At 30.5% G+C, this 23,112-nt stretch overlaps 3 protein-coding genes across 10 annotated transcripts; 1 reads left to right on the top strand and 2 right to left on the bottom strand.

Moving 5' to 3' along the window:
* Positions 1–856: 856 nt before the first annotated feature.
* Positions 857–6,820, bottom strand: LOC130441588 (E3 ubiquitin-protein ligase SIAH1-like). Of its 4 annotated transcripts, none has more exons than XM_056775325.1 (4): positions 6,575–6,820; positions 2,659–2,955; positions 2,362–2,597; positions 857–2,306 (listed from the first exon to the last, which is right to left on the bottom strand). In XM_056775325.1, the coding sequence occupies exons 2-4, from the start codon at positions 2,946–2,948 to the stop codon at positions 1,954–1,956; spliced, it is 879 nt and encodes a 292-aa protein (XP_056631303.1). In that variant the 5' UTR covers positions 2,949–2,955; positions 6,575–6,820; the 3' UTR covers positions 857–1,953. The 4 variants fall into 4 exon arrangements, with proteins under 4 accessions (XP_056631303.1, XP_056631302.1, XP_056631301.1 ...); XM_056775324.1 differs by lacking the exon at positions 6,575–6,820 and adding an exon at positions 4,266–4,473; XM_056775323.1 differs by lacking the exon at positions 6,575–6,820 and adding an exon at positions 4,086–4,443 and having other exon boundaries at positions 1,766–2,306.
* LOC130441589 (E3 ubiquitin-protein ligase SIAH1-like) lies at positions 6,791–13,519 on the top strand. Of its 5 annotated transcripts, none has more exons than XM_056775331.1 (6): positions 6,791–7,044; positions 8,754–8,851; positions 8,948–9,197; positions 9,811–9,892; positions 10,366–10,724; positions 13,156–13,519. In XM_056775331.1, the coding sequence occupies exons 3-6, from the start codon at positions 8,966–8,968 to the stop codon at positions 13,212–13,214; spliced, it is 732 nt and encodes a 243-aa protein (XP_056631309.1). In that variant the 5' UTR covers positions 6,791–7,044; positions 8,754–8,851; positions 8,948–8,965; the 3' UTR covers positions 13,215–13,519. The 5 variants fall into 5 exon arrangements, with proteins under 5 accessions (XP_056631309.1, XP_056631308.1, XP_056631306.1 ...); XM_056775330.1 differs by having other exon boundaries at positions 6,884–7,044; positions 8,955–9,197; XM_056775328.1 differs by having other exon boundaries at positions 6,886–7,044; positions 8,955–9,197; positions 10,366–13,519.
* Positions 13,520–14,454: 935 nt separating this feature from the next.
* LOC130441183 (protein toll-like) lies at positions 14,455–22,378 on the bottom strand. Its single transcript, XM_056774745.1, has 6 exons — positions 22,145–22,378; positions 18,874–20,310; positions 18,551–18,791; positions 17,243–17,598; positions 16,271–16,426; positions 14,455–15,678 (listed from the first exon to the last, which is right to left on the bottom strand). The coding sequence occupies exons 2-6, from the start codon at positions 20,305–20,307 to the stop codon at positions 14,995–14,997; spliced, it is 2,871 nt and encodes a 956-aa protein (XP_056630723.1). The 5' UTR covers positions 20,308–20,310; positions 22,145–22,378; the 3' UTR covers positions 14,455–14,994.
* Positions 22,379–23,112: the final 734 nt, after the last annotated feature.

Below are 23,112 nucleotides of genomic sequence, written 5' to 3' on the forward strand. Positions count from 1 at the left end.
GATTTATCCGGGGGTGGATGCTTAGAAGGACATGATTGGGCGCTTGCAATAGGAAAGCATCGTTATTTTCTTCGCTAGAAAATTGCGGATTGTGGGGATAGTATACGATTCATGAATCCTTCGGACTCTATAGAAGCTTATAAAGAGTTTCTATATCTATGGAAAGTACAGAGATAGGAATTAGCGAGACAAATGTCTTACTGATGACTCGAGACACGATTCCCACTACAGACCTAAGTTTCGTCAAAAATAGAATTGATTCAGTAAAGAAAGAAGTTATAAATAAAATCCGGCGTTGCGGAGGAAAATGATTACAAATTATGGTACTATAACCTCACATTTTCCATCGCTGGCCACAAGATAGTTAATGAAAACCAAATAAATGGATATTATATTTCAGTCCATATAATTTTTATTCTGTTACAACGTGCTATTATATTGCCATGCAAGATGGTCTTTTCCTATGAAGTAATTAACCTGAGTGTCTGGTATCTAGTGGTTTCTAATAAAGATTTTACCTACGCCACTGCTTTAAAGAGGTTGATGTTACATCTAATGTTGCCCTAAACGGTCGTTTACAAGTTTAAAGTAGTTAGGTGAAAGCTCGAAGTCCATTTTCATTCCCTGGTTTGAGGATTATTCATTTTAGTTACTGCAAGTAACTCTTTGTTCAAATAAAAGAGCCGTGTCATAAACTTATATAGAAATAAACTTTCCAAATTACCTCAAGAATTTTCATCTGAGCGTCGGTTCAAGTGTTAATATGTTCTTAATTTCTCAAGTTTGAACGAGGGGAAATTGGATGTTCCTAAAATTGTAGTACGATATACAGAGGTTGTTTCATAGATAATGTCGATTTTTAATTTCATTTTGTTAATTAATCATACAAAGAGAAAACCTGAATATTCGAAATATATCTCATTGGTTGCAATGTTTTAACCCAATAATCAACAAGCTGTTTGAGCATTTTTATAAAATCAGCTATTTTGAAGTATACCAAACCTTCAACAAGACTTTCCGTTCGAATCGACCTATCATTCGAAACTTCTTCAAATAGTGCATATTTACATCTATTTCGTTTCGATAATTTGATGAAATTAATACAGATGAACAATTTGAAACAAAAAGAGGGATTCATAAATGCCAAATTTATGTTTATATCTTTGAAAACGATCCGAAAAGCATCTGGTACCAAACGATCGAGGCGACTCTTGATGCATCTGCAAAACCAGTTCAGTTTAACAATTTTCAAAACCAAAGGGTAAGAATGGGTATTTTGGCACAACGGAGGATGAGATAGATGAAGCAAATAATTATAATAAAATAACACCACTCGAAGATATGACTTACTTCGAGGTTTTGAGTTGTATGTAGTCATCACTTTCAATATGAATTGAATCAATTTCCTACTACAGAGACTAGTAGTTGTTTTCGAGTTTTTGAGTGTATAAATTGAAAAAAATGGAACATGGGTATTTAGCTCAAAGTATTAACGATACTGTTGCCAAAAAAGTGTACAATAAATAAATACTTTTTCGTGGAAACGCTCCAAATACATAATCGATTGTCGACAATCTAGACTACAAACAATCAAGAAAAGAAATTTTCATTTGCCAAAACAAACGTGGATATTTTGTATGAAATCGTGTGGAAAATCTTTTAGGTAATAAATCTTTATAGAAGGAACAAATTTGGCTACTGAAATTGAAGATATTGGACGATGAAAGACTAGAAACTACCAAGTGTAGAATACTAATCCACGAGGTTTAAAAGAATCGATGAAAATTGTTATTTTTTAATTATACAAAGATATTTAAAACTAATGTCAGACATCTAAATATAAATTATTTTCAGCATTAAATAATAGTATAAATATCATAATTAATAAGGAGATAATTTAAAACTTTCAACGGATAATTATTGATGATTATGAATGGCAAGTCTTAATTTCTTCTAATCTTCTTCTTTAATAACTGCTAAAGCATTATTTTTACGCTGCTTCAATTTCTGTTCGAATTCTTTTATGGGATCTGAAAGTCCATCGGTGCTTTCTGAAGAATAAATTGTAATTTTGTAGTGTAGATCGCCTTTGCTGGAACAATACTCATCCAGTTGATATTTGTGTATATAAAAACATCTATGGTTTTCGAATTTACCCTTTTCCGGTTTTACCTCACACGTGGAAATGTACGTAAGAGGAACTAGTGAATGTTTGGATTCTATAAATTTATTGATTTCTAGTTTGTAACTATATAACTCTGCTTCGGCTGGATCACCCATATATTGAACTGCCCATCGCGTCAGACCTGAAACGTAAAATATTTGTGACAAAATGTCGGCGGATGATTATAATATACTAGCCTCCTGGTTCTTGAACTTCCCAAGTTAATCTGAAGTAGACTCCATGTGCAAACATGATGGCGAAAATGTAATGGTAACCTTTGATTTTTTTAAAATTTTGAGATACGAATTTTTGTCTTTCTTTTTGATAAAAATTATTAGAATGTTCGCGCGTCAGATGGTCTTTCAAATTGTTCATAGAATCTTCCCAATGGCAATTGTCGTAGTTGTAGAAAGGACATTTATTTTTTCTAAACCTAAAAATGATTTTTAGTTAATCAATTGTAAATGATCATAAAATTAAATACAGGATCTCACCAACAATATTTTTGATGATTGTTGATATAAGCTCCAGTAGAAATAAAATCGCAACCTAGAAATTGGTTCCTGCATGGTATGTTCAACACTCTATAAATAGCCTCCAAGGAATAATTTCTACAAGATTCGCTTTTTTTTCCTCTGCAGGTTGGACAAATCTTAACTTGATTGAAGCATTCGTGGCAAATACTGTGACCTTCTTGACACTGATTTATGGGAGGTGACATATAATTATAACATGCCGGACAAGAAAGTTCTTCCAAGAGCATCTTTTCCAAAGAATTTTCCATATTACTCCTGAAATAAGAAGGAAAAAAAATAGTTTCAGCTCTAGAATCTACAGGACATTGGACATTCTTAAAGAATCACCCTCTAGTAAATTATATAAAATAAGTGGACATTCTTACATGAAAAATACGATAAATTTGATACCAGTTCTAGAGAGAGCAAGAAGAAGACTGAAAACAAGACGGGAAGTCCAGGCAAAATCGATTTAACGATATTGAATATGGAACATATCAATCAGCATCTTATTCTTGTCAAGTTGTTGATTAATTATTATTTTAACTTATTAGTTTAAATAACTACGAAAAAGGAAATTCCAGGATTTATAATTTTGTGAATAGAAATGGAGCTAAAACAAAATTTAACAAGGAAAAACATTGATTTCAATAAAAACAGTTCTCCTTTAGCTGTTATTCACACAGGGCCATCCAAGTCCATAGCGTCATTATAATTTTCTTTCATTCTTTCAAATTCTCATCCTCGACTTCTGTCATTAAATCTCCACGTGCCTTCCCGTATACCATCTCTATTTAGATCTTCCTTCTTTTCGTTGTCCTACCAAATTTATATTCGCCATCTTCGTGTTTCTGGTATTATTTCTAAGTTTACCAGCAATTAAAGTCTTCTGGATCTTAGCTAGTCATCTTTCTTCTACGTTTTCTCCTCCTAGGTATTCTCCTCTCCCATGTATAGTCTGTTTGTTACCTCGAGTTAACTTTGCTTTTATGTTTTCTTCCTCAACGTCATTGTCTTTGATAAATTGTTTTGAGATAAGCGACATTTTCGAGAATTTGGATCTCTCCTGGTATTAAGTTGTTATTTTATGATTCATTAACGGAAAAATATTCAAAGGAAAACGTACAGGACGATTCGTATGCTATAAATATTATTTATGGGTAAATATACAATGTTGAATATGAGTTATTAACATCAGAAATAGTTCTACCAAAAAAATATTTAATTCAAGAAATTTTCAAATTTCCAGCTTCCAGTTGTTTATTTTATTAAATATAGGATGAACAATATGAAATACTTGGTTCAGATAAATACAAAAATGAATGAAATATCATACACAAGTACTTTTAATCATTACATTTTTTCTATTAACTAAATATTTAATTATTATTATAATTATTGAATACCTGGATACCATTCATTACATTTCGATACACAATTCACTTAAAACTAATTATATGGAACGTGATTCTTATATATTATTACCCAAATTATCACTCAATATAATTTTGAAACCAAAAAACACAACTACACAAACAATATTTCTATCTATTCTATTAATATTTCTAACGGAAACAAAACCTAACCTCAACTGATTTGAGAACGAGAGAATTTCAACCACACTCTATGATTCGATTTACTAAGGCTGTTTTGAGACATCTAACTGAATATATGAATTTGGGATCATTGTATGATCCGCCAATTAAACTTGTTTTTACCCTAGGTCAGGTAAAGACCCCATCAAAAATTTCACTCGGTGCTTCGTGTTGCTATTTTAAACAGTGTCGTCGCAATAATATTTTGTCGAACTAACTTTCGATATTTGCATTCTCTTATTAATGATCTAGCTTTTCAACTGAATTTTATCAATAATTTTTTTAAATGTTAATAGTTGTTGATAGGATAAGAGTTGAAAGTTTGAAATTTTATTTTTAATTCAAAAGAAATTAATGAAAAAAACATACATTAAGAAAGTTTGTATCTCCTCTACATTACCAAGATTTCCTGCTCTTCTAGCACTATTTTAGATAAGTTGTATCTTGTATCTCATTAGCAACAAAGCTTGAGTAAATCATGAACCGAATCGACACCTATTATCATAATCAGTACAGGGAAGACCCAGGGAGTGTTGTTTATAATGAACAAGAATATATTGGATGGACTGGAGTGCCATATAACATCCTAGACTACCCCCGAGGAACGCAATGACCTTACCTGAGTACTTAATGACTCAGTATATCTACAAAAAGTTGGAACGAACAAAATTCAAAGAGCTAAGGATCTGCCTTAACATCCAAATGTGAAAACTGACGAATTACACTCTAGGGAAACTGCGGGAGGTATCCGAAGCTGAGGAGTATGATCAGCAATTGAGAAGCGATCAAAGAGGACAAACGGGAATTATCCTGAGCATCTATGTAAGATTATCAGAGTGAGAGACAGCTTTAGTTCGCTACGTATCCTAACAGAAACACTAGGATAGGATTTGAAAGCACAGCTTCGAAATTTCTCTGGTCATGGGGTTTTACAATCATCAGTCTGTACCTGGGATTATGATCTCACATACCTCACCTTCGAAGCATAGATAATGGACATTCTTATATCTGTTAGTAAATTTTGTGAAGGATATTTATGTAAAATGAATATCAAGGTAGAATTCTTTGGTTGATGGACTTATCTCCAGCCATTTTCCTTCACATACACGTCAAGTTTATTGTGTGCGCCTATGGAACTTTTCGTATGGAGAATAAAAAGACGACTACCCAACTCAATCCATTCGGTGTAACGTAAATTATCAAAATAAATAACTTTTTCAAAGGGCTCTCGTTACGTACCTACCTACTATGATTTAATGAGACAAAGTTCATTAATAATACAGTTTGTATTCAAGTATAATTAAATTAATAATAATTATTAATGACTGTTTATTAATATTTTATAAGCAGGATGAGAATTTTGGTTTGATCTAATTCACGTTCGGGTTAAACGTAACGTTTTTTATAGAGTAGTTTAATAAGTTGTTTCGCTTGTTTTTCTTTGCATTGAAGTAACACTTTTTATTTTATTTTAAAGAATATATAATTAGTTTAACTGATAAATGTTTCTATATGATGTTATTTGTTGAGACACTTTATCTTAACACCTTTTTCAAATTTGAAATATATCCGGTATGTGTATATCTGCAGTTGGATCGATCTGAAGTATCTTAGCTCTTAACGGCATTTTTTTTTCGCATGTACGTATCAAGTTTGAAAAATGACACAGTAATCTAGCATTTGATATTTTTGCTCTGGTTGTTTAGGAAAGGGCGGGAATGACATTTGCAATTTTATTATCTCGCTAGGCGAAAGCATAAAAACAATCATTTATTTTGGATGTTTTATTTTCGACTTACAGCGACTCTCAAAATGTTACGATTGATAAAAATGATTTTTACTAAATTATATAGTTCAGACTTTATTATTTAAATAATTTCAACGTTCACGGAATTAAATTCAACAGGATATTGAACTGAAATCCATTTGATCACAGATCAGAAAATTATAGGATACGGAAAATTTGATGAATGAATAAAAATAACAAAAAGACAAATTAAATAATATAAAGCTAGACACTGAAACAATGGAAGGTGATTGATATATCGGAAATACTATAAGCAAATTACATTTTTCGGTTTTGTTTCGTTTGCAGCCAAGTCTATTGGGGAGTTTCTACTTATCTTCTAGTCTCGTTTTAGCTATGTGCTTAATGTCTTTAACTCCCTATACTTCAAATGATTTCCTCGTTATAGATCCTATCTTCGAACAGTACTCTTTACAAGGTTTTCTGTCATTATTTCCAAACGGAATGTCACTACAATTTTGTTGTATCAATAATTATCTTTTATTTTACTCACCTCCTCGTTCTATGTTATCCTGTTAAGTCCTTCCAGCTTAAGACTATATCGTCTGTAATTCTTATCCTCATTTATTCCCAAGTTAGTTATTCTCAAGCAAAGTAAAATAATTTTGAAAATATTGCGGTTTCCTGGTGAAATTTATTAGTAGGTAGTTTCGTTAATTTGTAAAATGTATTGTAGAAATATAATCGAATACATTTTCAAAAATTCATTGTACTATAACTATATATTCAGCAATAATATTTTAATGGGCTTTTTTTATTACTTTTTTCCGTCTACTCGAATTTTTAAAATATACTGTATTATAGGTTTTTTGAGCTGAGACTGATTAGACATTTTAGTTTTTGATTGTGCGACAAAACGTGTTACGGTGGTATGTTCATATATTTTGTAATTGTCGTGTTTTCTATTATAATATCAATTTTGAATATCGTACTAAACATGATGATATTTAGACCGATTATAAGGTGAGAATCTTCTTGAGAAGATACGATTCGTATTATAGATATTTTATATTTAAATAAGCATAAAAATTTTAGTAAATTTTACTTCAATTAGAATAATTAGAGGTGTTATTTGATCACGTAGTTGATTTGTAAACAATTAACACATTGTAAAATTAAAACATTCCAAATATTTGTTAACAAAAAAAAAACGTTTATCCATTTCATTTCCAACAGAAAGCTTCTAATGTGTAGATTATATATAATTAGAGAAAATTACTTTTAGAATTTTCCTTATTGAGTTTTTTTATGTCTCGTCAAGGGTTTGTCTTTGACTGTTTTTACGACCGGATTCCTTCTAATTTTTTCAAATATTCCGCTTTTATTTAGAATAAAATTCAGCACAGTGCAAGTAAATATATTTAAGACAAAAGACGGAAAAAGTTGTCAATAAAAATTATGAAAATTCAGATATACGTAAAAACAGTTGAAGGTTAGTTGATGATACTAAAAAACTAAGGGGTGGAAACTATCATAAAGCAAATCCTATCAACGTTGGGGAAGTTATAATTCATGGTAATCATTCAATTCAATTTGTATCCTGTACACTCGCTTCTTATAACTTTTTTCCCTACTAACCCCCAAATTTTTGTGTAATTTTTGTTTATGTCGAGGAACGTTAAACTTCAATAAAAAAAATTTTACACCTTTTTGTAATTTCTTGTGATTTCGTCGCTATTTTTTTTTGTAAAGCTCCGGATATCATAACCTCTATTTATAGACTTGTATTTTGATTTATTGGGGTTTCTCTCACAAAAAAGTGTATCTTGGGCTGACGTAATATTTTCTAGCCCTCCCAATTATGAGTTCCAGTCATCTAATTATCTATTGTTGTAATTGTATGTCTGCATTATTATAAAAATGCAGAAAGCTCAGTACATATCAGTTTTAACTTTTTGTTGGTGTTTCACCATGACGATCATAGTCTTTTCGACACCCCAACTTCTACAAAGTAATCCAAACATCGTATTAAATCTATGAATCAAATTTTTTTCACTTCTTTTCTGTTCATCTCGATAATAACAAATCTTGCTTCTTAACTTTGATTGACCTGACCATAGTTGTTGATAATCATTGATTTGTATTAAAATCTAATTTCTGTGGAAAACCAAAATATGTTTTAGTCATATCATTATCGTGTTGGAGGGTTGAAAGTTTTAATTGTTCATAAACATCGCTAAAAGTTTGGTAATTTGGTTGGGTTTTTTTAATACACTTTTACTAAGTATCTTCTAGAAGCAACAAGACATTAATAATTTTTTTTGTACGTATACACAAAATATAACTCGCATTTCAATCTTTTCTAGTTTTTAATCTGTTCATCATAGCGTTTATTTTGTTAATAAAATTGTTGTGTTTATTGTTATTAAATTTATAATGATTAGATTTGACGTTAAAGCTCGTTGGAAAAACATCTTATCTAAATAAGTACAAAACAAAACTGTTATTAGCATAAAAAGTAATACTGGATACACTGTTTACACTACCACTACACCAACACTGTATGACGCCCGTTTCGGTAACCAAGTTGTCGTCTTCAGAGACTAAAGGTAAACTGGAAAGTCGCGTCAGACAATGTAATTGTGAATGTTGGTGTAGGTTATTCAGTAGTGTAGATTATATAAGAAAAAATCATTTTTTACTAAATTATATAAAGTAGATTCCTTTTGTAGGTTTGTATTCAGTTTCGAATAACTGCCATACCTGATCTACTACATTAAGTATTGCTGTCTGTTTATATAATGTTTTATTGAGAATATTCCGTGAAGAGGTGAGTTTTTTTTTCAATATTTCCATTCTAAAAAACAATATGTTGGACCAGACTAATTTTTTTTATGATAATCACAAGCCAAAAGATGTTTGTTAGCTTCTAGGTTTTAAAATAATGGAATGTACATCTGAAAATAGCCTCATAAGTAAATTTGAATGTCCGGTTTGCTTCAAATACATGATTCCACCAATCAGACTCTGTTTATCAGGACATAGTTACTGCAGCAGTTGTTTTGACAAACTGAAAAATTGCGCTCTTTGTAGAGCCAACAAAAGTCCTTACAGGTGTATTGTATTGGAACAAATCCACGCTACTTTATCGTTTCCCTGTAAATATTATGATCAAGGTAAGTATTTTTTTTTAAAAACCCAATCCATATATTAACCACGTTCGAAGAAACATAACAGAAAGAAATTCTACTTTTGATTACCAGCCAGAACATCCTTTATAAGTAAAGCTCCATTATCCATTTTATCCAACTTCCAAAGTTTCAAATTCGGGAGTAGATAACTTAGAAATCGTGCTACGACAAAAAATTTTAAAGTACGTCCTCTAGTTTTTGAGTTATGGGCGTTCAAAGTTCAATTCTCAATGGATGATTACGTTTGTAATAATAATAATGGCTAACAATCCTTTTACCACCCTGTACAATCCAAAAATAGCAAAAATTATTTTCTTAATCGATTTTTCAACTAAAGATACTCTTTGTTCAACTCGATAAAATTTATGGTTATGCCAAAGAAACCGTTCGCTATAAAGAGACATTCTTAAGAAAATTATCATAAATTGTAACTTGGCATATGAAACACAGGTAAACACATGAAAATCATCGATAGAATAAAATTCCATTGTGACGCTAAAAGGCAGAATCTTAATCTTTCGGTTTGGTTACGAAAATATCATTATAACTTTATATTACTGTATGAATGAATACTGTTATGAGAATAATTACTTTTCAGGATGCGTTTTCAGAGGAAAAGGAGATGTTATGACAGACCATCAGGAATATTGCGATTTCTCACCCGCTTTATGTCCTTTAAGGTTAGTGAACTATAAACAGGAATTGAAAGATTTTAACCTAATTAATTAACCTGTTTGTACTTTCCAAAATTCATAAACTCTCGAAGCAGTTTTCGGTTCAGACATCTCACGATAATGAAAAAACGGTTGAAAATATAGGAACGAATTCGTTGACTTTCAGCTTCAGGTGTTTGGAGCACCCCAATAAAATGGGGACTATTTTGAAAGTTATAACTCACTGAATATACCATGAAAGTATGATATTTTTGGAATAAACCTCGTAAGATTTAATTATTTCACGTTTTATTCAGATAAAATTTGACTCTAATAGATTTTCAGTTCTATATAATTGAACTGATGAAAAGGTACAAGTAGGGACGATTTCTCTTAAACTAACGTCAAAAATTATGTGTAAAAAATAAAATATAAATCTAAAATCTAATGAATCTCAACAAATTCATCTACGTTCACATTTTTTAATGATTTTTTTGTAGATTTAATGAATGCGAGTGGCGTGGATCGAAATCGGAAATTCTGGATCACTGCCGTAACCTTCATCCCGATAATCTGTTTTTCGAAAACAAACAAAAACTCAAAGTGACAAATTTCTATAACATAATGAATAGAAATTACTTCATTTTATTTTATATATTCGACACTGTGTTCAGGTGTACTTGGGATCTTATCGAAGATTCGGGAACCGTAAGATTTGCCGTATACGTCTTGAATAAACCGTCAAAACTACGTCAATATTCGTTCAAAATAACCGTTTTCGATACGCAAACAAATATGGAAGTGATCACTCTCATGGGACCTTGTTACTATTTGAAGGACGATAATCTTAAGTTTCTTGGTAAGAAGTATTTATCGAGCAATCACGATTACTTCAAAGGGTTTTGTGACAACAACGGCGATTTAAATTACGCCATAACTATTATTAATAATATACGAAACGAACGAAAAGAGCAAGAAGATTTTGATGATTTATTTCAGTGATCATTCTACTACTCTTTCATTTCATACTAGAATTCAATAAAAACTCATTAAAAGTATCATTGTTCGAAAAATTCGGAATCTACTTTCTGTTTATTCAATGATTTGTGTGTGAATACGTTTTTCACGTAAAATATTTCACTATGATTCGTATTCCACGATTAGTTTATTAATTAATTCAATAATAGAAACTAAAACTTGCTTAAAAAATCATTAACAGAATGAAAAAATGTCTCAATGACACTTCTGCAGTCTTCTACATGTTTCAATCAGTATATAAATTATGAGTCTAGTCTACTACAAAAGTTCTGAATCATTTGCAAAGATAAATATAAAGATAATGAACACACTGTTTACACTACAACTTCACCATAACTCAAATTACAGTGCCTGACGCGCGTTTCGTTAACCAAGTTATCGTCTTCAGAGTTTTAGTTTACCTTCAATCTCTGAAGACGATAACTTGGTTATCGAAACGCGTGTCAGGTAGTGTAATTGTGAGTTGTGGTGTAATAAACAGTGTGTTCAGTATGAATATCATTCAGCTTAGAATATAGAGATGTCATGATAGCTACAAGCTTGGAAATTTGTTATACTTGACTTTTATTTAGTTCTAAACAGATCTGCAGCAATTTCATGAGAACTTTGTGGTTTAACCGTCGTGTAGAATAATCTAAGTGGAGGTTTATTCTGTTTCAGTCAGTACTTCTCGGCGAAATAATAACGCATTTTAATATATCGTTATCCATGTTATTATGAAAGTTTTTGCTTACACGAAATTGGTTTGACAACCAGTAGCTAAGCTACAATATTTTGGGATGTAGTTCTAACACTTGCTTGATGTTCAACTTGTCATTTCCATCTCGAAAATTCGTCCGATACAATGAAATTCACCTGGCGAAGTTGTTTTTTTATATAAAAAAATGAGTTCTGACTTGATTTCAGTATTTATAGTTTCGAAATGATCATTCGCTATCGTTATCAATTAATAACAGAGGCCAGGGAAAAAATTTGCATTCAAAGAAAAAATGTAGCGTCAAATTTATTTATAGAATTTGCAGAAGGGACTCGAAAAAGGGTTTACTTCCCATACACACACACACACACACACACACACACTTCAGACATGTTTAAATCTTTTTCAATGAAGACCACTCACAAAATTGCCGCGCTGCAGATTAGTTCGGCTGCTCAACTAACTTCAGCGCCACCGTTTCGTTAGTTGTCACTGATATCGGTCGTCGAAAGCGCGGCGCGTCGCCAACAGAGCCCGTTGTTGATAATTTCTGATACGTCTTTTATACTGTTTAAAGATTTGGTAGCGACGAGTTTAGGCATTGTCTACTCGTTATTATTATACAGATAGAACTGTCTGAAATACGACAGCGTTGCCAGATTTATGAGTGTTGCTTGACTCATGACGACCTCTGTATTTTTTCATTTCTTCATTAATCTTCTTGAATATATTCCTTGTTCAATTCAATAAATATATTCCAGACATTGAACGTATGTTTAATAGATAATTATTGTAACTTTCTAGTATAAAGGAATTTAATCACATACTGTATATAAAATAACTGAATAGAGATCATTATATACAGTTTTTGAAAACGAGCTTAAATAATAAGGGGATAAACGATTTGATATTTTCTAAATTTAGTAAAAACATAAAAATGTTGAACAATGATACTGTTAATTTTTTTCCAGTAGATTTAAATATTGAAATATGATTTTTGGTACAAATTTCAACAAAATTGACTAGACTTAGAGTTTAGAAATATCACATACATTTTGGTTATGCGTCAAGACGAAATATAAATACTTTTAAATGTTTGTGATAATTTGAAACGCCCCGTATAGCATAAGTTTATAATGTATATATGTATATTGTAATTAGGTTGATAAAATATGTTTTTTATATTATGTATGACGATTACATAATATCTATAAGAAGGTTAGAATTGATATCTATCTAAATATTTTCATTATATTTGAAAATATCTTCAATTTCATCGCCGATTCATTAAAATGAATATTTCTACTGTTAGGAATGTTTAAGGGATCTTCTGCTTACCTTCTCTTTTACTCGGTTATATTTTAATATATTTTAGTTATTTTAATGTAATTTTTTAATTCTAAATCCATTTTTTGACGTAAATAGCAAAGACCAATTTGCTGAAACTCATTTTCTTTTTTGTTTGTTCTCCCATGTGTTTCCCTCTATTTTATTATGTCGATCTCTACAATTTCTTATAAATATTGAAAATATTCAAATTTGTGTCTGGTTTCAGATATTTTTCTGGTTCCCGAGAATGTAACCGTCAGTTTTTGTGATTATCTCCTCAATTGATCATATTTTTCTTAAATAGTTTTCATTTGGTGATTTGGTGTAGTTCGTAATTTGGAAAACCTTCAAATTTGTCCTGTTTTCTCCGATTCATATTTAAATAAGAATTGAAGATTGAGCTCAACATTTTAAAACAGTGGGAAGAGTAGCGAAAAACTTTATTTTGATACTTTCCAATATAAATGAAATGATGAAGTTTTAATTAATATTTTACATTGTTAATCATATTGTTTGTGTACTTTTAACTATAAAACTTTTTTATATTCAAAAATTATCAATTTTACGAATAAAACAATGTATATTAGAAATATGTAGTTTTTATACGATTCTCCTGACACATTTCTGTATAATTTTCGATCCACCAAACAATTTCGGTATATTCAAGTGATTAAATTTTGTTATTGTGAATGCTCGAAGATGGGCAAAAGGTTTTTATATCCTCTCGCAGATTAAAACAAAAATAACAAGTTTATTAGGGTATTATTAAGAAAACTGAATTGTTCCACTTCATATCTTTACTAATTTTTTTGAGGTAAATTGTTTTGGACAGTCGTTTGGGCCTTACAGCCATAAACTCCTTCCAAAGAGGACCTTTGTTTCTCTAGTAACACCTCATCGGATTCTTCAGCCTTTTATTTTTGATGTGGCCTCTCGTGAGGCCATACTAGAGTTGTGGACCAAAATCGTTGCCCCTTTTTTGACAAGGCTGTCTGCTTCATCATTTCCTGGTACACCCTGGTGGCCTGGGGTTACTTTGTTTTTGTTAGCTCGTAATTTTAGAGTTTATACACACTCCCACATTAATTTGGATGTGTATTAAATAACTTTCAGGACCTTCAAGGCCTTTTTGATGTATAGACAGCCCATGATTGCGCTAGCTTCGAACCGTATGGGCACCAAAGGTTTTTGTTGACCTATGATTGGTGGTGGTTAATTACCACGTCGAATGGGGTATCTTTATGCAACATGCTATGTATTAGTCCATTGATTTGTCACGAGTTTCTAGCTTGATTAGCTCTAGAATCCTTAGGTGATCTGTCAGCTTTCCCAGCTTCAGTTTTGTCTTCTGGATTAGTCTGTAGACGTCGCTAAATGCCAATTTCTATGAGATGAAGACTTAGATTTAGAGAGATTAGCCTTTGAATCTTGTTTAGTTCTTTGCTATCTTCGCGAGATGATTTGTAGATGATTTTTTCGAATTTATTTGGGTATTGGGTGAAATAGGTTTTGAAGAAAACTAACATTTCATTATTTACTAAAAATTTATTGTAATTTCATCAAAATGAGAATATTTAAAAACAGTATCAGTAAAATTATTTAGAATACAAGGTATTTCAATTGTAGATAATTTAAAGAAGAATGAATTCCATATTTCTTTATTATATTTTAGAAAAAAACAAGATTTAAATCGTTCCAACACATTAATAATAATTTTTTTCGTAATACTTTGTATTCCGTGAGTTTTAAAATCCAAAATAACTAACCTAAACTAAATTTCAAAGCATTCCAAGATTTCTAAATGAAAAATACATTTCATCACAATTTGTATTGGTAAAAGATTCAATTTCTAGATTCAAAACCTATGTAGGGTAGTTGTTTTTATATAAATTTGAAAACAAGTTTTGACATGACTGTAAAATGGCATTTCAGTGAAGAAAATTATAAGAATGGGGTGAATTAATCATTAAAATCTATTTTATACAGTAGGATTCATTATCACAGAAAAGTATTCACATATTTATGAAACGAATAACGAATTACATTGAAAAATTGTTTTTATTTGTCACACAGTAGGTGGAAACAATTTTTTTTTACGCGAATGGGGTAAAGCGTATACGAGTTTGTTCCAAAACCATGGTTTTCCCCATTCCAAGTAAGTGTTGGTGTCAAGATAAGCTTTGAGATCGCCATCTAATTTACTCTCATCGATATCGCCGTATTTAATGACTATTAATCTAGCTCTGCCTTCGTTAATGGCATGCGTATGTGCTAAATAAAATTCCTTTTTACTCCAAACGCTATCTAGGAAATTATTAGAAAGAACAACTAAAGTTCTTTTAGAATTTAAAATCGAATAACGGATATTGGACATTATCGTCGATCCGGGAATCCAATCTCTGAAATGAACACAAGTTGAGAAGGGTTCAGGACCGGATTCTAAAGCGGGTAGAAGATAATCGGTAACGAGTCTTTCGTCCTGTCGGGCAAAACTAACGAAAATATCATATTTCTTATCTTCATCTAATTCATCTTCTGCTACAAACCATAAACAACAATTTCTGGAATATAACCAAATTTTAATTTCCATTCTGTAAGATATGTAACACCCCAGCGAAATCACTAAAAATACTAGGAATACAACGGTTAGCAGGACGCTTAATTTAAATGCAAAAGAGTAGCGACAAAGGTCGCTTTTTTCTACTAGAGGTGTTCCGTCGTTAAAACATAAAACTTCATTGGAATTCACCTGAAATAAACAAAAAAAAAAAATTGATTTATCTCGAGCTTGTGACTTTTAATTAAAAAACTATTTATATTATGTGAATAACAGTTTTGTTTGTCGATAAATCACTTCTTAACACATCTTTAGCACAACTAGAAACATTTTTTCGAAAATATTCCTCTCTCAAGAAGAAATCTTCGTATGCCAAGTCTGGATTATACGACGGATCTTATTCGTTTCCAAGAATTCGTATATTTCATCAATAGTGTACGATTTAATTTTGTCCAAGAAGAATTTATTGTGTAGAGATAAATTCATTCTTAATAAGAATCATTTGCTGGCCTTCACACATCACTCAATGAGTCCTGAGCCTAACCAGCAAAATATAATCACTTATAGAAGTAATAAATTTCCTCTTTTAAATTCTTTGTGAAATAATTTATCCTCCAGAGCCAGAAAGCACTGGAGCTAGGTGCTCAAAGAATTGGTAAGTATAATTCAAGGTTTCAACATTAAGATTATCTATGGTTTTGTTTTGATTTGAGTCCTCCATTGAAGTCAGAAGATGTAAGTACAATTATTGAGGTATAAGATTGGATCTCACTGCGAAACTTACCAATTTGTAGTGGGATTTCAAAAAATTTTGTAAATCTGTTGCCGAACATTCGCATTCCCAAGGATTATCAGCCAAATTCATCGATATTAACTTTGTTGTTTCATTAAATATTCCAACGTCAAGGTTATACAAGTTGTTACCATTTAGTTTGAGAATCTAAAATGTAAAAATCTTTTGTGAAAACACTTCAAAACGTATTTTAGTACAGGAATTTGTCAATATTACGAACATAAATCAGTCAGAATATCTAAAAAAATAGATTTTTTCAAAATAAATATTCGATTTAAAAGAAAGCTGTAAGATCCGTATTCAAGAATCACAAACGCGCAGTACATTTTGGAAATTTAATATTTTCATATATCAAATTAACTGTTGTCAACAGCTTTTTCTATAATTAATAAATTCGAAAGCTTCTTAAGTTGGAATTATTAATGCCGTAAAAAATTGGTAGTATTCACAAAAAAACTATACAAAGTGATATTTCGGAAAGTACAGTAAATAACTAAAAAAAATATGGTAGCAGATCTAAATATTTTGAAACTATGAACTACAAATCGAGTCGTGGAAGATTGAGTTCTTCTTATGGATAGAGCTGATGGTAGATATCTTAAATGTGAATGCAAAACTTCTTCGACAAAGATACTCTGAACAGGAAAATTGAATCCACTTGAATTTAAACAAACATGAGGCTTAAAGACAACACCAGGCTATTCTCGAAAATGTTCAGAAGGATTTCAAAAATTAGTTGTTACTGAATCAAATAAATTCTGACTGGAACTGAAATATGGATATTGAGGATAATATTGTTGGAAATTGGACCAAAAAATCCTGCTTCATACTGTGAGAAACAATAAATAGTCGAGAGAATCGATTCATAATATTTATATTGCAGAAGAACTATATACAACTCACAATTTTGAACATGTTTGAATAGGGAACAGCATATGATCTATTTTTTAATTAGATACCCACCTCTATACCTCTTGGAATCCATTTAATATTTTCCAAATTATTATTCGATAGAATCAAGTTTTGTACATTGTCATATCCTAATTCTGGACTTGGGCTATCGACGATTTTATTTCCATTCAATTTTACTTCCAATTTTGTCGTATTGATGTTTATTTTGGGAAAGTATGTAAGATTCCTCATAGCACAATCTACTTCTACAAATTTAGTGTACGGTCTCCAAAAACAGTCGCATTCTAAAGGACAATTAATACCGATGATCATACAGTTTACGTCTTGTGGATAAACGTCAACGATTCTTTTACTATTATTTCGACAAAGTGAGTCTCCCACTAATATTTCAATACTGTTTTCAATAACTAAAAATTAAAATTAATTGAATTTGGTTTATAATTGATATAATAAATTTATATCTACTATATAATCGACCCGATTGTAAATATAGTAAAAACTATGCCTAAAGAAGGTAAAGGATTAATTATATATTTAAAAGAGAAATTCCACAAACTCACAGAGAAAAAAATTAACTGGAGGATACGAAAACTGAATTGAATTTTCTAGAAAACTATAAATCTAAATATTACGAAGACTTGCTGAGAGAGAAATACTTTATTGTCGAAAAATTGTCTACAATTTGTGAAAAAAATACAAGCAACTAAAAAAATAATTTTGAATATAAAATATACACAAGAAAACTACTTTTGAAAATGTTTATATGAAAAATTAACTATACAACAATCCTTCAACATTTACTATTATTAAAATTAAAGATTAGAAGGCGTTTTCTAGTAAATATGCTTGCAAATTATTACAAAAGATGTTATAGATTTGATTTCAATTGACAAATGATTGTGCAGTTTTTTGCGTTGTAAGATATTGAGCCCTTAACCAATTCAGAACTTTGAGTAAATAGGTTAAAGTCGTGTTTCGCGTTCCTAAGGGGATAGTTTTATAATGATTCTTCTAAAATTGAAGAAGCTCTCCGTTTAAAGCGAGTAAATACCCAAAAGAAACAAAATGGAACCTAGTACTGAACCTTGAGACACTCCACATTCTATTGGATTGCAAGAAGTCATCGTTGTATCAATATTTACAAATTGACTTCTGCTGGTGAGGTATAACTTAAACCATACGAGAGGTGTCATAATAATGTCATACAAAGCTTTGGAATGTACCAATTATTTTTGTTATATGTTTTGTTATAACAAGGAAACCTGACGTGTCAATTTTTGTAGGAACTGATTCACGTTCTGGTTAGATTTTACCTCAACTTCATTTGGTTTAATTTAACTTAAACTAATTCAAACTTACGTGGATCTAATTGATTATGGAAATATTTTATTAGATCGAAATTTTGACAATCACATGGTAGAGAATTTTCTCTTAAATCCAGAATGACTTTATTCATTCTTTCTGTTATAAGATCGAAACGTTCTTCTAAACTTTCTTTTAAAATTGTTTCAACGCCGATAAAATCAACTTCTTCTATTTTATTATTTTTCAAATCAATTATTTCGATGTCTGAGAATACTGTACTTGCTATTTCGGCAAGCTGAAACATGAAAAAAAAATAATTAGTTGGCAATTAAGTATACTTAAACGTTAAATTAATCTTTATATATAAAAGTTCTCACCTGAATGCTTTCTATTTTATTGGAGCTTAAATCAATTTGTTTCACACTCTGCATGGTAATAAAGAGGGAAGGGAAAGTTTCAATCTGGTTGTTTTTCAAAACGATATTCTCCAAAGCTTCGCAACCTACAAACGGACTCGCCTCGTAATAATATTCATGCCTATATAAGTTATTGGAAAGGTCTATCGATTTTAAATTCTGTAGATTTTCAAAAGCCTCGATGTGGATACTTTTAATTCTGTTATTCTTAAGGGATAAAGTAACTAAGTTGGCAGTGTTGCCAAACAAACTTTCAGTAATTGTACTCAAATTATTGTCATTCAATTTCAACGTTTGCAATTCAACGAGATCAATAAATATTTGATCGGGAAGTGCACTAATTGAATTTTCACTTAAATCGAGAATTTCCAATTTAGTCAATCCCGCTAAAAACAAGGGTGGAATTATTTTTATTTCGTTATTTCCTAATAGTATCTCGCGTATATTTTTGGTATCTTTAAATAATTGCTCCGGTAGATTACTGATTCGACAGTATTTTAAATTGATAGTTTTCAACTGTGATAAGTTGACGAATAGTTCATTGTGTAGTTCTAAATAGGGATTATAACTTAGTAGAATTGTATCTAATTTTTTATTATTATTGAATATGGTTTTGTTCAATTGTCTCAGGTTATTAAAATTGAAATTTACATCGCGCAACATTTTCAAATCTGCAAAACTATCTTCGTCTATGGAAGATATACTATTGGAACTAAGATCCAGCGATTCTAAGTATTTTAAATTCTTAAAATCTTCTGTTTCCAACTTATGTATATCGTTTCCCCATAAATGAAGTTCTTTTAGCTCTTTGGATACCGTTAATTTAGGTATTTTAGTGATACGACTCTCAGTTATATGTAAAATTTTTAGATTTGCAGGAAAATTGAAATTTGTAAGTTTTGAAATTTCACTATTTCCTAAATTGAATTGAGTTAATTTATGAAAATTGTCCAATACATCGTTATCTATTTGATTTTCTATAGAATCTAAAGTTAGCTCTTCTATTTCTGAATAACCATCAAACGTATTTTTATCAAAAGAAGTATTTCCTCGAATCGGCGTATTGAACAAAATCAGTTTTTTAATACTTCTTATATCGAATTTCTTTAATAAAATTGATAAACGATCCGGTAATGGACACAATCTAATTCTAACCAATGTTGTGGTATTTCCGGATTTATAATTTGGAAGTTCCAAGTTTTTGTCATTTTCGCAATCGAGATGAAAATATTTGTACGGAACTCCGTGTATCAAAACGTTCTGGCATTGATATTCGTACTCGTCATGGGAGTGTATACACAAACAGCGTGGATTTTTATTATTATTACATTCATTAAACATTGTCGTTACCAATGTCACGTGATATAATACACCGAAGATTCCATAGAACTTCATAATCTGTAAAAATAAGAAAATAAGTGTGAATACAATGGAAATAACTAGACCAGTTTCCCGATCATTTTGTAAGTATGTAATTTTCCGTTTCCTTCAGACCCTTTCGGGTGTTGGATTAGGAACGAGCGCCCTTTCTACCGTCCATTATATATTCTTTACTTTTAGTTGCATCCCAAAATTTCTATTTTTGTATCAAATCGTTTCAAATCTGAAGACAATGAAGAAAACCCATTCTCGATCCGATCTAATCCAGCAGATCGAGAATGTTTTGTCTAAAATGATCTAATTTTCCTGGTCTAAAGTGAATTAGTCTCAAAATGACATGGAAATGAGTCAAACCCAAATATGAATGGGGTTGAAGAAGATAATAAAAGATAGGAGGCTCTGTATTAGGAGGTTATTTTCATTCCATTTAAATTATTTAAAAGTTACGAAATAGAAGAAACACTCCATTTAAGTTGAAAAACCTGAGAGCAGCATTCATGTGGAACAAACAAAAATAGAAACTAGAAGCGTAAAAGTCAGGCTCCACGTCCCTTTTTTGAAATTGGAGGAGCGTGCTTACGAATTAGGCAAATTTACTTTTGTAATTGTAAATACGCTCAAATTGAGTCGCACCACACGTATCCCAGAAAGGATGCGACTCAATAAGACTTTTAAGGAGGTGGATAAGTTCAGTTCTTCGTTCAACTGATCTCAGCGCAAAACAGGAGGAACTTAATTTTCAAAAAATGGTTCACAACAAGCCTAAACTTAACTGAAACTTTGGTATCATTCATAGTAAACTCGATTTTTGAACAAAATTTCAAATACTAAGAAGCTATAGAAAAGTAAAATGGAAACTTCAATTTAATGGATAAAGATCAGAAGGTTTTAAGATGGAAAAAGAGAAAAATCAAGAGGGTAGTCAAAGTGCAACTATTGTTGATACTAACATTGATTTAAATATTGAAAAATGTTAAGGAACAGACGAGACAACTATAAATGAACTTGAGATACCTCAACATGCCAATAAACTTCGTTATTATCGAAGAAAATCATATAAATATGGAAGCGATAACAAAAATGATAAAGATGTAGAAAAACTGAAAGGGTAAATTGAAATAGAAAAAGCATAAACGAGAAAAATAAAAAATCATATTAATAACAAAAGATAAAGAAATATTTGATATAACAATGTTAAATTAGAAGAAGATATCAAAGAAAGTAGAACTGAGTGTATATGATACAACAAGAGTTTCAAAACTTACATTTGGGGTAACTAAATAGAAGGAGAATTTATGAGAAACCACGTACGACAAGAAACAAAAAAAGCAAATAAGAGTTTGAGTATTTAACGCGAATTAAATAAGGTTAACATGGAAAGTAAGATGTATAGGAGACCAAGAAAAACATGGAAACAAGGCGATAGATCAAATTGAAACAGGACAGGAAAATTAGGAGGAAATGGGTAAATGGATAATAATTATCCGACGTCCTAGAAATGAGAAAAGAAAAAATGATAAGAATGATTCGATCAAAATTACACTAAAATATTTTCAAAATACTTTTCGGTCCTGAACTGGAATTATTTTAAATTTTGTATATAATACAAATTAATCTAAGTATCAAACAAAATACGAATGTTATTGCTTTACTAACTAATGTTTGTTTTGACATCGAAATTTAGTAAAAACTATGTTTGACTTTTTATGAAAGGTCAGTCGTCGTTGAAGTAAGTCAATAAAATTCTTTTGTACATCCTGACGTTCCCATGTATATTTTTCAATTATATTACTGCCGAAATGCAGATTCGAGTATTCTTTAGAGAGAAAAAAAATAATGAAAAAAGACTCACCAGCAAATTTTACTATATCCACAACACAATTATACGAATATGAATATACACGAAGCGAAATAAAAGAACAGTGATTACAAATTCACTACACAAAATTCCTTGTTTCAAATTCTGAAAACACTTTTAAATTGAAAAATAAAATGAACTACCTTCTACATAAAATCTCTGGTGAATAGATTAAAAGGTAGGAGAAGCTTTATAGTAAAAGACCAATAGAGAATATTTACAGGTAACAACGGTAGGTACTAATCCTTTGAATGGATTATATCTTAATGTCCTGAAACTTGTTTTGGGAATTTCCCAAAATATATACAGTTAACGTTCTGTTTTACTGGAAACAGGTAAAATAAATATAACAATTTTTGCCTGTTTTGTCAGTATTTAACTTTCCAAAAGTTTTAGCAAAATTTCATATTATTAAAACCAACTTGATCCTTGAGATATTTATCACAAAAAATATCAATAATTATGAGTTCGGCTGTTAGATAAAGCTATAAATGATAAAAAAGGTCTAAAATAATCAAAGTAAAATCTATAGTTTTATTTTATAAACTCAAATAAAACTACGATTAATTTCATAGATGATTTCTACATATTTTTGAGATGTGAAAATCTTAATTTTCCCCTTGTTAAAACAGATTTCTATTTTGATTTCATTTTTATTTTGGTAATCATGATGCGGATGACTTATCGACAAATTGTGAGTGTCAAATAATATTTTAATTAAGACCGAAAATGAAATTTCAAGATAATTTATTCTTAAATTCATACCACAGCTAAAAAATATTGACTTAGATAATACTGAGCCAGAAATAAAATGTTTCTGTTCCGTTTAGCTTAAGAAAAACTTGATCCCAAAATCCCTGATAATGTTCCCCAAAAATCTTGATGAAAACAACTCTTCTTAAGCTGCCAGAGAAAAAATTTAAATGTGACTTTCCAATAAGATATTTACTCCAATTTTTCGA

This window comes from Diorhabda sublineata, chromosome 3 (genome assembly GCF_026230105.1).
Source record: "Diorhabda sublineata isolate icDioSubl1.1 chromosome 3, icDioSubl1.1, whole genome shotgun sequence".
In the NCBI taxonomy this organism is placed as follows: Eukaryota; Metazoa; Arthropoda; class Insecta; order Coleoptera; family Chrysomelidae; genus Diorhabda; species Diorhabda sublineata.

Coding starts and splice junctions, on each gene's coding strand:
- LOC130441588 (XM_056775323.1), bottom strand. Junction 2,598..2,658: donor AATCATCAAAAATATTGTTG/GTGAGATCCTGT, acceptor AATCATTTTTAG/GTTTAGAAAAAATAAATGTC. Junction 2,307..2,361: donor GGAAGTTCAAGAACCAGGAG/GCTAGTATATTA, acceptor TTTACGTTTCAG/GTCTGACGCGATGGGCAGTT.
- LOC130441589 (XM_056775328.1), top strand. CDS start 8,966: ATGGAATGTACATCTGAAAATAGCCTCATAAGTAAATTTGAATGTCCG. Junction 9,198..9,810: donor CTGTAAATATTATGATCAAG/GTAAGTATTTTT, acceptor ATTACTTTTCAG/GATGCGTTTTCAGAGGAAAA. Junction 9,893..10,365: donor CCCGCTTTATGTCCTTTAAG/GTTAGTGAACTA, acceptor ATTTTTTTGTAG/ATTTAATGAATGCGAGTGGC.
- LOC130441183 (XM_056774745.1), bottom strand. CDS start 20,307: ATGAAGTTCTATGGAATCTTCGGTGTATTATATCACGTGACATTGGTA. Junction 18,792..18,873: donor ATAAAATAGAAAGCATTCAG/GTGAGAACTTTT, acceptor TTCATGTTTCAG/CTTGCCGAAATAGCAAGTAC. Junction 17,599..18,550: donor CCATAATCAATTAGATCCAC/GTAAGTTTGAAT, acceptor TTTAATTTTTAG/TTATTGAAAACAGTATTGAA.